This window comes from Mustela nigripes, chromosome 16, assembly GCF_022355385.1.
Source record: "Mustela nigripes isolate SB6536 chromosome 16, MUSNIG.SB6536, whole genome shotgun sequence".
NCBI lineage: Eukaryota > Metazoa > Chordata > Mammalia > Carnivora > Mustelidae > Mustela > Mustela nigripes.
Window position 1 is genome coordinate 12344661 of NC_081572.1, and position 13271 is coordinate 12357931.

The window sequence follows — 13271 nt, forward strand, 5'->3', positions numbered from 1 at the left end:
CAAGAGGTGGTTGGGGGGACCATGGCTGACGTTTTCCCGGCCAACGACTCCACGGCGTCTCAGGACGTGGCCAACCGCTTCGCCCGCAAAGGGGCGCTGAGGCAGAAGAACGTGCACGAGGTGAAGGACCACAAATTCATCGCCCGCTTCTTCAAGCAGCCCACCTTCTGCAGCCACTGCACCGACTTCATCTGGTAGGTGCGCGCGGGCCGGGGCGCACGGCGGCCGCCGGACCCCCTCCTTCCTACCCCCCGCCCCCGCCCCGGGGCGCCCGGGGCTGGGGACCCGTCCCTCTCCAGCCCGGGTCCCTGCGTCCCGGGGACCCTCGCTCGGGCGCGCCCACTCGGGGGCCGACTCACTCGGGGAACTTGGGAGAGAGCGAGCCGGCCGAGTCCGAACTCTCGCCCGGAACGGCGCGCGCGCGCCGGGGACACTCGCGGGCAGGACTCCCGGGGAAGTCGGCGCCGGGTCACACACCCCCCTGCCGCAGGGGGGAGGCTGGCCCCCGCGCCGCAGCGACACCGATCGCCTCCGCGGGTCCCCTCCGTCTCCCCGGCGCGCCCGCCCTTCTATTCGGACAGGGGAGCGCCGCTCGCTGGGTGTGAGCGAAGGGAAGAGCGAGAAAGAGAATCCAAAGGGCAGAGTTTCCCGGAGAAACGCCCGGAGTAACGGGGGAGCGGCGGCGATTGCGCCGCGCGGTCCAAGTTCCAGGCGAGCCGGGCTGGGCGCCTTCGTGGGGGAGGGAGGGGGGTGGGGGGTGTTGTTTCCCAGCGGGCTTGGACTCCTCTGCAACCTTGGGTCCTTGCCTACTGTAGCTTGGATCCGCTGGGCGCGGGAGACCGGACTCGTCTGGGTGAGCCCAGGGAGAGCCCAGAGGCAGCAAACTGTTGAAAGCTTGCCGTGGGGGAGGGGGAATTAAAACCGAGGAGGCAAATGGCAGAAGGGCAGAGGGAGTCATTTAAAATAGACCCTGTCAACACGAGATTAGACCTGCAGCCCGGTAGATGAGGACAGAGGCCCTAGTTAAGGAAACTACTGTAAGGCGTCGGAGTTCAGGTACAGAGTTTACGGTGAATGCCGGTATTGTGAGTCCAGGGGTTTGGGGTGGGGTGGGGGGGACTGATAAACGGATGGCCTCCCGGGGTCTTTGAACCCTGCGAAACTAGGCAGAACTGTATCTACCCTTTTCCGGTGAGAGCTAATGGCTCTTACTCTCAAAACATCGGTGACACCTCCCGCCCCGAAAAATACCCCCCAAATTTAAAGCTGAACCTCTAGGGAACCCCAGGTGCTCTAGTGTGAGCAGTAAGGAGTTTTTTTTTTTCCTCAGGTTGGCAGATACCCGGGCTTTTTCTATCTCGCCTTCCTGAATGTAGGTGGGAAACTCCAAGTCAGAGCTATGGTGACTCCGGGGACAGTGCCACTAACCCTCCCGGTGGCATGTATCTTGTTCCCCCCCCCCCCCCCCCAGGCCCGGAGGAAACAACTCCAAGGGTAAAGTCCAGAAATGTGATGCTAATAAGATGCTTAACTTTTCCTTTATGGATGGCATCTGAGTTCACCACACCTGGGGGAAATCATGAGCCCCGCAGATGTGCTCATAAGGAGCTTAATTTTTTCCTTTATGGGTGGCATTCTCTGAATCCATCACATCTGGAGGAAATCACTTCTAAGGGTCCCACAAAGGTGCTATGATGCTTAACTTTTCCTTTATGGATGGCTATTCAGTACCTGGGGAAAGTGTCTGTAAGGGAGAGTCCCCCACAGACAATGCTAAACGAGAGGCATTTCCCTTTCCTTTTTAGAAAATCTCAGAAGTGTTTTCACAAAAAGCACAGCCACCTCTGCGAATGATTTTCACTGTAGTCAGCACATGAAGCAGTTGTGCTCAAAGTAATTGTAGATAAGGCTAGCTAAAAGTTCTTGGAGCATCAGGGCAAGAGATTACTGCATCTAGTTAAGGGGACATCTTCAGCCTCCCATGCCAATTGGGAGATCCCATAAAAAGGGAACACCGAGACTCTGGACTACTTTCTGGGGAAAGTAGATGAATTAGGAAAGGTACTTGCAACATACATAACCAGGCTAGCCAAGGTCTTTCCACTATCAATTGCTCTAAAGGATTGAGCCCCTAGTGACCTGCTATGGCACTTCGGGTCAGGTGTAATGTGAAGTGGAAAATAAAGGTCCCCTTGTCAGCTTCCTCCCTGAGTAATTCCTGTAATGCTTCTCCATCTAACCAGAAACTACTTGAAAGTTCCGAGAAAATACCAGGATCATCTAGCAATGGTTTTAACTTCAGTTGTCTTTCATTGTGCCTGTAGGTCCTTAATTTACAAGTTTGTTCTAAATATCAAAATACTGATACTTTAAAACTATAAATGTTTGGGCTTACGTGTATTTGGGGGAATGACTAAGTTATAAAGATATATGAAGTGCTTTGTCAACTTAAAATGCTATGTAAAGCAAGAGATCATGACTAAGAATTTTAATGGGGTTCATCATAGTTGAAACAGTGTTTACAATTTTATGTCCCTGCTAGGGCTCTCTGCTTAGAGAATAAGTCTTCTAAAGTAATTTACCAGAACAAAATAACTTCTGTGTTTGCTTTGAATGTTACTGAAGCTCTAAAAAAATTAGATCGTTAACTTCAGATACAACCAATAAAAATGATACTTTGTGAAATCTGGCTCCTTTTAAACCAAAATTTAATGTGAGGTAGTACTGTTGGCAGTATCTAGACACCTATTTGAAGTACCTTCATAACAAATGAAGCCACTTTTTAGTTGCGTTTAGGGAGAAAAAGGATTTTCATTTTGTCTTTAGGGACAAAATTAAAGCAATTCCTTCAACCATAAAGTCTTTATTTGTCGAATATTATACCAACACTGAATATATTAGTCATGTTCTTGTCTGGAAACTTAAGTATCATTAACAAAGTGTGAACTGGAAAGAACCTTGATACATTGAAATAATTTAATGAGGCTTTGAAGGCTATACAGAGTTCCCCCCCCAAAGTTGAATTTATTCAGTACTCTAGGCGTGTTTTTGCTATCGAATCTTTGCTTTTCATGTACAAACCCTTATTCTATTGAATACTTTGTCTCATAATTGGCTTAAAATATGGTATACAACACAAAATATGTTAAGATACTTTGTTGTTTCTGTTTTTCAGGGGGTTTGGGAAACAAGGCTTCCAGTGCCAAGGTAAGCTGCCACGTTGGATTTTATTTTCAAGTACAACACGAAATAAGCATTCCAAACAGGAACAGTATTTCTAGTCATCTTTTCTTTGTGATCCAAAAAAAAAAAAAAAAGCTTAGATATTTTCAAAATGAGGTCTGTAAATTTGGGCTGTTAAAAAAAAAAATCGTATCGCCTAGTAATCTGCATATGGAGCTGCCTTTTTCTCATTGAAAAAAAATCCTTCCTGTAACTTTATTTTTTGCCAAGAACATTCTTGTCAGAAACTGCTGTCTTTGTGTGGGTGTTGAGGAAAAGAAATGGAATCACTTTGTATTCATGTGGCTTTTCTTGTTCTTGCTCGTTTTTTTGTTCTTTATCTCTTACCTCTGTATCGGGTTGGACTCATTGTAACTAATCTTAGGCCGTACATCGCTGGAGTGATTTTGTGTTTTTAATTACTGATTATTGTTCAGAACAAAGTTAACACATTTTAAAGTTACCTAGATTATAATGGGTTGCTGTGCTGGCAGGCATGTTTTTTCCTTTAGGGTGAACGTGACCTTTAATGTGTATACATACTACTGATTGCATCTGAAAAGAAATCCATTTATTTCCACCTTAGATCTGTAGTCCTTTTTTATACACGTTAAGTATCTCATTTCTTATACTCTCCCTCTATTTGTTTAATCTTAATACTTTGTACCTTGTGAAGGCATCCCAGGGTCTTAGTGTACCTTTTAGCTCTCCTCACTATATTATGTTTGTTTAGTTCTGGTTACATTTCCCATCTGGGCGTCGGTTTATTAGGGCAAGTGGGAAGTGTATTTTTCAACGTGGAAAATATTATCCTAATGCTGTTTAATGGTAAGCACATTAGGGAGACACTGTGTACTTATAACTCAAAAGTTGTGCAAGTTGGTTTAACTTCTAAAGTTCTTCAAATTCGTGAACTTGTTTCTTACAATTTCTTAATCTGTTTTCAATGCAGGTATTTTATGGTGTAATATTCTACCTTCACCAGGTGCTTCAAACCCCTATTGAATAAAAATCAGTAACATTGGGAGATCAAGAGCTATTCCTTTAAAGAATAAAGAGAACAGCATGTTGCATCCCTCTTTATAAGAGATGAAAGGAAGGTGGAGCTCTTCACATTTCTTAGTTGTGGACTTGAACTTACATTAGGCAATGTTTGGCTCTTGGCTTGAAATGTGATTTTTTTAAAAAGAAGTTTAAACGTGGAAAGTGTGGTTCTGGGCAACTGTGATTTGCTTCTATTGTTTGTTGTAATATTTGGGTGGGGACCTATGGAAACACAAGAATTCTTGTTGGGGAGAAAGGGGGCATGTTAAACTGTACCATTTCTTACATACTGAGACTTCAGGATAAGGTTGGTCTCTTAGACCTGCTTGTTGGAGTCCGTTTTGTTGGTGAAATCAGAGTGGCTATATTAGGGACACAAGGTGGGGGGGGGCTACATGCCCCCCCCCCCCCCCCTCCAAGACTGTATGGACTTTTTTGAGTGGCTTAGCAGATTAATAGTCTTATGTTGGCATAACTCCCATAAAGTAAAAAGTGAAATTCTATCCCCTTCTCTCTTCCTCAGGGTAAGTTCTTTTTAAGTTATCCATTCACTCATAGCTTTAAGAGATCAAAATTTTAAATCCTGCGATTTGGTGCCCCCCCCATATATGGTGGATATCCATCCCTGAATTGCCTTTAATTCTTAAAATTTAGTTTTGATAAACTAAACAAAATACAGCAGTGACGATGTACTTTATGCACTGTTGTTTGAAGAAGTAAACCAGAGGTCTCCTTACATGAGTTTCTATACTGCATCTACAAGTCTTAAATCATAAACTATTTCATATACAACCTATTTGTATCCTGCTATCTGCTTGCCACATTTTGTTTAGCATGTGTCCTCTGTATTTGACTTCGAGTAAGCCCATGCGGATATCTTATAACTTCTGGATGTTAGCTCAGGACAGTACTTTCTAATTGCACAAGTATACAGTTACCTAACACTTCCATTGTAGCATTCTCCAAAGTACTAACATCTGGCCATTTTGAAGTTGGCTCCATGCCCAACATGGAGCCCAACATGGGGCTTGAACTCACAACCCTGAGATCAAGACCTGGCTGAGACCAAGAGTTGGGCCCTTGACCTACTGAGCCACGTAGGCGCCCCTAACATCTGACCATTTTAGATTACATTTAAGTTAGAATATACTTATTTTCTCTTAATGTTCTCCAACTTAAAATCTTTCCTACTCTCTTTGATAGTCCCATTCTTCAAGGGAGTATCTCCTTCTCATCCTGTGCTTTTGGCAACATACCCTCTGGAGATGGTAGCTGGGGGTGACTCTCTTCCTCCTTATCTGTTTTCTCACCCGATGGAGGCGGCAACTTCTAGCTCCCGGTGTGTAGTATGTCCCTTTGCTCAGACGCGGTATCTGCAGCTAAGTATACTTTAGAGAGGCCCGTATGCTCCAAATGAGTCACCGCCTCATGGGAGCTGGCTTTTAAAATAGTCGTTACTTCACGGAGTCTTCCAGTTCTTAACATTGACTCAAGATGGGAGGTGTCATCCTTCAAAACTGGGTTTCTGATCTGTGCTATGTAGACAGCCTTTTATAAGCACATAAAGATTCCCCCCCCCTGCTTCTTCCCTTCCCCGAGATGCAGTCTGAGCGGAAGCAGGGAAACTTTTCTGAAGATCTCTAGGATTGTACTTCATGGACACTCTGTCCTTTAGACTGCAGTCTGGGTGGGCAGCCCTGAAAAAGTGGGTATTACCTGGGCAGGTCACCCAGGAGGGTCCCACTGGGAACATTTACTGCCCCAAATACTGAAATCAGGGGCCATCAACACCGGGGAGAGCAAAGAGGAGTACAGAGCAGATCCAGAAGCCATGAATTAATTCTCTTAAGATTTGTAGAGCTGCAGACGAGCTCGTCCCTTTGTAGATCTGAAATAGCCCCGAGGACAGAATTTGCCTTTTGATTTTTGTTTGGCTTTGCTTTCTCCTGGTTTGCTTGATCTACTCAGAGCTCATTTCCTCTTGCAAGTCTAGCCGAGAGCAGCCCCCCTCCCCCCCAGCCTGGTCATTGATGAAGTTGAGATTCCAGCCTGGAAGGTCTGTCTCCTGTCTGTAGTCTTGTGTGGCCGGGATTTCCAAAAACTCTTGTCCTGGGAAGCACAGCCACCTGCCACGCTGCTCGAGTCTTGTCTTCTTCTGGGGCAGTGGAACCAAAATGGTCTTATCTATTACTTTCACCACTGGAAAAGGGAAGGAGCCAACTTGATCCTGCCCCCCGCCCCCAACAGGACTGGCACACTTCTCAAATTTCAGTGATAGAAACAGCCTCCAAATGTGCCCTGCTTATTTGATGTGCCAAGTAACTTACCTAGCCTGATAGATCTGATTCATCTTAGCATGTTTTTCCTGCTTTTGCCCCTATTCTTTAATGTCACAAATCAGAATGAACAACCAAGCTAGAATCTTTAGGACACCCTAGAGACCACATCAGAATCCATTCCCACCTATGACCATGATCAAGGGAGGACTGTGGCTCAGAATGATCAACACTGGATGTTTGTTGGGGGTGGAGGGTCTGCAGGGAATCAAATGCATACTTGTGACTTCAGGATGCTGCTCTGAATCCGTTCTGAACCTGGAGCCTTTTCTCTAAGCACACCCCAAATATTGTATTTAACCTGTGACTCCAACTGAAGCTGTTTTCCAGCAGTTAGGGGTTAAATGGTTTCCCTCAGCCTTTGACAGTCCATTCTGAAGGCATGTTTCAGGGTAGATCTTTCTATCAGCTCACATGAACGGTATGGTGTTTCTTATCCCTTCTATAAGGATAAAAGTTGATTGGGGCACCTGGGTGGCTCAGCGGGTTAAAGCCTCTGCCTTCAGCTCAGGTCATGGTCTCAGGGTCCTGGGATCGAGCCCTGCATGGGGCTCTCTGCTCGCCAGGGAGCCTGCTTCCTCCCCTCTCTCTGCCTGCCTCTCTGCCTACTTGTGATCTCTGTCTGTCAAATAAATCATTTTTTAAAAAATGAAAGTTGATGTTTGAGGGGGGAAAAGAAGTTCCTCTGCCCTCCCCCTCATGGCTGTGTAAGCAAAGGAATTCCAGAAAACCAGGCTGATTTAAGGGAGGATCACCTTTAACAGAGGGGATGCATATTGGCAGCTTTTCACAAAAGGTTGTCTAGTTATCACAGCTTATGGGATGCTTATAGGATGCTGGGAGCCAAACAGAGTGGACACCAAGTGCCAGGAGATAGAAGGGGGGCTGAAGTCTGGGTAAATAGAATGCCCTTAACAGACTTGTCCTTCCGTCCTGGATCAGCCCTCCTAAACTAGCAACAATCCACTGATTTTTACAGTTGACGCCAGGAGTTTCCATCTTCAGACCTGGGGTTAGCATCTCAGCACCCCATTTCTCGCTGGTTACTCCTCAGACTGGAAGCGGGGCGAGCGATAAGTGAGCTCCCGGGGTCATCAGTGCAATTCCGGGAACACCAATCCACGGAAAGGTGTAATTGGAAATTCTGGCAGTTTTGCACTGAGGTCCGATCAAAGTATTATTTCCACTCCAAAGATGAAATTGTTCAGGAATACCTAAAACAGAAGCGTGGTGGAGATGGCCACTTGGAACTGCTTTTGCTTCCAACACTTTCTGCCTTTGCAAAAACACACAAATACTTGGTAGAAGCGGGGACCTACGGCCAGATCTGCCCGGGATCCACGTTTGGTGCTCCATCCTTGTTCGGAAACAATTTCTCATTTATGGCTTTCCGAATTGCTACTTTCACTTAGTGTGTTAAGTGCAAGCATTCTGTTTTACTTACACACCCCCTGCCAGAATCGGATGCTGTAGCCTATGGAGGGGTGGTTCCTCTTTCTAAGCAGTAGGAATCCTAAGACTTTTGCGGGTGAATCTAACGCGGGAGTTCCTGCTTTAATTTTATGATGAAATGATTTTACTATGCTCTGAGTGTCTCACTCTCCTAAATAATGTTATTCAGACCCAAGTTTTTAGGTCCATGAACGCTTAGCTTGCTCCCTCGTTTTCCATCAAAGGATTGTTTTCAAAATAGCATTCATTGCAGAGTTTCCCCGTCAAAGTGAAGTCTAGCTCCTGACCAGGACATTTCAAGTCTGTTTTGCTTTTTCAGACTCATCTAAAGATGCTTTCCTGCTTTCCACCCACCAGTTGTTGCAAATAAATTGCAGTTTCCTGGAAAGTGTCCTGTTCAAATTAAATATATATATATATATGTATATATATACATATATGTATATATATATTTTTTTTCCATGCTACCACCTGTTTCACCTGTAAGTCTTAGCCTAAAGTTTAGTTCTGACCTTTTCCATACTCCTCGCTATTCTGGATGCTCTGCTTCTCCCAGGACCCTTTACCCCATATTGTCTGTCGTCTCTGCCAGCCTTGAGAACAAGGAGTGAGACTTATTTCCATCTCCCGGGTTTAACGCAGTGCCTGACGCTTGGTAGAGACTGTATAAATATTTGTTGGGTGTGTGATTATATAAAAGGAGAGATATGATATGAAAGTCCATAGCCAGAAGGATCATAGTGACTTCTGCCTGCATACCATTTTTAAAAATCTAGTTTATAGTTCACAGTTCTGTCAACTAGGATAGATCTTGAGTGACTTAAGGAAAAGTATTTTCTGAGGCTAAGCATCTCTATTCAAAATAAAGAACAGAAAATGCTATTTTGTATCTATAAGTTCTGGGCAATGCTAAACCTAAGAGGGATAAAGCACTCAGTGTGCCTCCTGTCTTTAGGGATATATCCAGGCATCCATAATGAATCTTACCACTACAAATGTAGCAAGAGCCTATTATGGACCATAGCCTGAGCGGGGAAAGGTCTTGGGTACAGGGTGAAAAATTAAAACCAGCTCCACCACACAGGTACTTGGTACAGTCCTTTAAATGTTCTGTTTTGCTTCGAGATGGCTAACCGCCAAAAGCAGATGACCATGCTTCAGAGGGAGTAGTAGCTCAACTTTATTGATCCTGGTATTTTTAAACTTCATGTACCTGAAAGGTTTCTGTGTCTTGATGTGAGAAGGGCCGCATGAGCATGGCAATAGAAACACCCAAGCAGAACTGTTAGAACTGACTTAGTCACTTTAAATAGATCTCCCTCTACAGGGGCACCTGGGTGGCTCAGTGGGTTAAAGCCTCTGCCTTTGGCTCAGGTCATGATCCCAGGGTCCTGGGATCGAGCCCCACATCGGGCTCTCGCCTACTTCCTCCTCTCTCTCTCTGCCTGCCTCTCTGCCTGCTTGTGATCTCCGTCAAATCAATAAATAAATTCTTAAAAAAAAAAAATCTCCCTCTACGGAGAGGGACAATGAACGGTAAATGCTGCAAGATTCCAGACGTGTAGGAGCACTGACATTTTGCACGCATTCATCCCGGGAGCATCCCACGAAGCCCAGGCTCCTATCCCCTTCTCCGAAGTGCGTGTGCTGAACTACCAGGCCGGCAGGGTGGAGCAGGGCTCCCAATTCAAACGGTTCTGCAGAAAACATTTTTCAGAGCCAAATGGAAACTTTTGCGGTACTTACAAAGCCTGGATTTGTATTAGAGGAAAGAATGATGCCACAAAGGAAAACATGGAAACATTTCTTGGTGACAGAATTAAGGCTTCGCTGTCCTCCTGTCAGAATTTCCATGACAAACCCTTTATTTCAGGTCTTGTTTTCTACTAAACTGTGAAACCTTAGGTTAGACTTTTCAGGCTGGGGAGGGAGGGGTACACTTCAGGATTGCTGTGGCATTCAGTCAAATCTAGATGACATTACTGTGGCTACATTAAAGCCCTCTATTAAATTATACAAAGGGGAAAATGGCTTCTGGAAATAGATTTCTATCAAAAATGTAATGGAGGGGAATGATTTGATTAATTGTCAGCACAAGATCAGAATTAAGAGCAGGTTCACAAAGTAAGACTAGCAGGAGGGGAGTTAATCTCGAATGCCTTCACTTGGCTGTGGTTCCCTACCCCTCAACCTCTATACCTCTTTAGTTTTGGCATTTTGGGAAATACAGGGTCCATCTGTATTATCTAAGCTAACTCCAAAAGGTAGTTATGACACAAGGGTGGAAATACAGGGACATGAAATTGTTTATAAATTTTAGATACAACTTGGGCAAACTTGTAAGAGAAATGGGGTAAGAGAAGAGTATTTAACAGCTAAGCTGAACGAAATTATTTCCTGGGGACGATTTGACTCCCATGGTTTCACCAATAGAATAATCGATGCTTCGACTTTTATGGTATATACAGAAGTTCTTGCACAGTAGCCCATGTTGTGGACTTTCCTGCATTTGAAATGGTCACCCACGGAATGCTTGCTCTTAGGCACCGTTCTGAGCACTTTTCATTAATGCCTTTGATCATCACAATTTTGAAAAGGTGAGCAGTGTTACCTCCATTTTACAGACCAGGAAACAAACACTGAGGCATAGAAGCGTAGAGCTTGTCCCAGGTCACAAAATGTTAGAGCAGGGCTTCGAACCCAGGTGGTATGGATCCAGACTCTACGCTGTGAACCCAAGTGTTTTGCTTCATAGCTCCTACTGTTTGTTAGGTTTGTGCCACGAACTTGACTATGGAGGTGTGGAAGGATGAAGCATTGTTCTACTCTAACACTGTGCTTACTGCTCATAGTGGGAGATAATGCCAGATGTGTGGACCTCTGTATATCATGCCAGACGCTGCTGGGCATGGGTCAGAGCCCCTGGCATCAGAGCAGAGGGAAACACTGGATGAAAAAAACCTTGAAATAGAAGTCCAAATGAAATAGGGGTTGTTGAAGCATTTGGGGGCCGGGAGAGGTTTTCTGGGCTCATTAGGAAGTAGCTTTCCATTTGGGCTTGGAGGATACAGAGAAGTTCCTTTGAAGAGATGGGGAAGGTTTTGTTTTGTTTTAAAGATTTAATTTATTTATTTGACAGGCAGAGATCACAAGTAGTCAGAGAGGCAGGCAGAGAGAGAGGAGGAAGTAGACACCCTGCTGAGCAGAGAGCCTGACTCGGGGCTTGATCCCAGGACCCTGAGACCATGACCTGAGCCGAAAGCAGAGGCTTTAACCCACTGAGCCACCCAGAGGCCCCTGGGGAAGGTTTTCTAACAGAAAGGAAATAACTGGGGAAAGAGAAGAGGAGGGAATGGAAGGGACTCACGTGCGGGGAGGAGCGTAGGCCAGGATGGGCCATGGGCTTGGGGGGTGGGGGGGCATACTATTCGGATGTTGCCAGTGCCGACCCCCAGCAGAAAAACATTCCACAGATTTGTGTAGAACTACATGCTTTCCTCCACCGACTGCTTCTGGGCCAGCATAGGCTTTGGTCTCTTTTTACGTGGTTCTTAGTTTGCAGAAGAAGGGGGGCAGTACCGGAGAGTAAAGCATTGTATCCCCCACGTGAAAAATTGTATTGGACCTTAGAAAGTAACTTTAGAAGGTGCCCGGCTTTGACACCATTCCAAGGGTCTCTCTCTTATGAAGCTGGTTCCACTGATGACCGCATCCTGTTGGAGGTCAAGTGTGACAGCATGGGAATTAATATGACCGTGTGAGATACGGAGACTAGATTTGTTCATACACGTTAACAAGGGGAATAAGAACTAGCGTATTTAAAATCGGTTTTAAAAACTGCGTATTGTCAGAAGTTCCGGCTCATCACCGGTGGTTGTTCCTTCTCTCCATGGTGCTAAACTCTAGAGATTGTTGTAACCTGATTAGAAACCTTTGTGAAGGCTGCAGAGCACTGTGGTTTGGAACTGAAGATGGATTTTCGTGTGGGTTCAGACCTGCTAAAGAAAAACGCATGTACTACTGCTCCTGTGCTGATCTGTGCTTACAAGACACTCCCGCCTGGTGGGGAGGTGGCATTGTCCTTCCCGCTCTGTAGGAGCAGACGTGGGGGCTGAGGGAAGTCATGCCGCTGGTCCATGCTCTGGTGCCTTGGAGACCAGGCGGATTTAGTAAACATCTGTATTTCATGGGCAGTAGTTGTTTACTGTCTGAAGCTGTACTGACAAGTAGCCAATCCCTGTTGTCTCTTTCATTCATTCTTCCTTTGCCTAAATTAGCTAACAAAGTATGATTTGTGATGCCGTTTGTTGTAATTGGAGTAAAACTCTCATTGATTCAAGAAAGCTAGGCATGTGCTTGTAAAGGCTTTTGTTAGCTTCCATTTGGGTTGGTCTTGAGGCAGTAAACGAGCTTAATGTACTTTACTTTTGAATGAGTGCATGCAACTATAATTCTTCAAACATGACAATGGGAGATTATACAAAAAATCTTAGATACTGCACCTTGGTCATTAACTACTTACAGTGTAGCGAATAGTTCAGAATCTAGTTTCATCTTATTACAAAGTGTTTTCTTGGGTGCACTTTGTAATCATAAGCTATGCATGGGTGTTTAACATCCGATAGGTGGATCACAAAACAATGATCATGTTATGAGTCATTTGCCTGATTTCAAAATCTTAATAAATCTAACTTTTTCACATGCTAAGTTTGATCATTAAGTTGACTTTTGTTTAGTTTCACATTACTTTTTTCAATCCAAATGACTCATTAAGATGGAAAACTTCATTCTTCTTAAAATTTCTCTCTACCGTATGCGTGCCTTTAAAAAATCCAGGGAATTAAGCAGTTCAGAAGCATGCAGGACTGATTTTGATTTAGGTCTAAATGCAGGTTTAGGGGTAAAAGTTGAGATGCATGGTCTTTATTTTCCCATTTTGCTTAATTGTACCATCAAGCACCGTAACACCATAACAGGGGAGTCTGTGCTCGTGAGATGCAAATTAAGTTGCAAAATTGTATTTTATGAAGATTAATTATCAGGCAGGAGCTGAAGTAGTTCGTCTGATTAAGATTTGCTATAGTAGTCTAAAGTGAATCTAATATAACGTGGTAGAAGAATAATTAAGATGAATGGGGATGGCATAGATCAGCGGTAACTTGTTCTGTGAGGCTCTGGGTTTATGAAACTTTCTGTTCTACCTCTCATTATATTAAT

The 13271-nt window shown here is 44.6% G+C and overlaps 1 protein-coding gene across 1 annotated transcript in view; it reads left to right on the plus strand.

Moving 5' to 3' along the window:
• The first annotated feature begins 6 nt into the window (after positions 1-6).
• PRKCA (protein kinase C alpha) overlaps positions 7-13271 on the plus strand; it is a 386027-nt gene continuing 372762 nt past the window's right edge. The window contains exons 1-2 of the mRNA XM_059379464.1: positions 7-194; positions 3176-3207. Coding sequence (XP_059235447.1) covers positions 22-194; positions 3176-3207 — 205 coding nt within the window. The 5' untranslated portion in view covers positions 7-21. The remainder of the gene's footprint in view (positions 195-3175; positions 3208-13271) is intronic.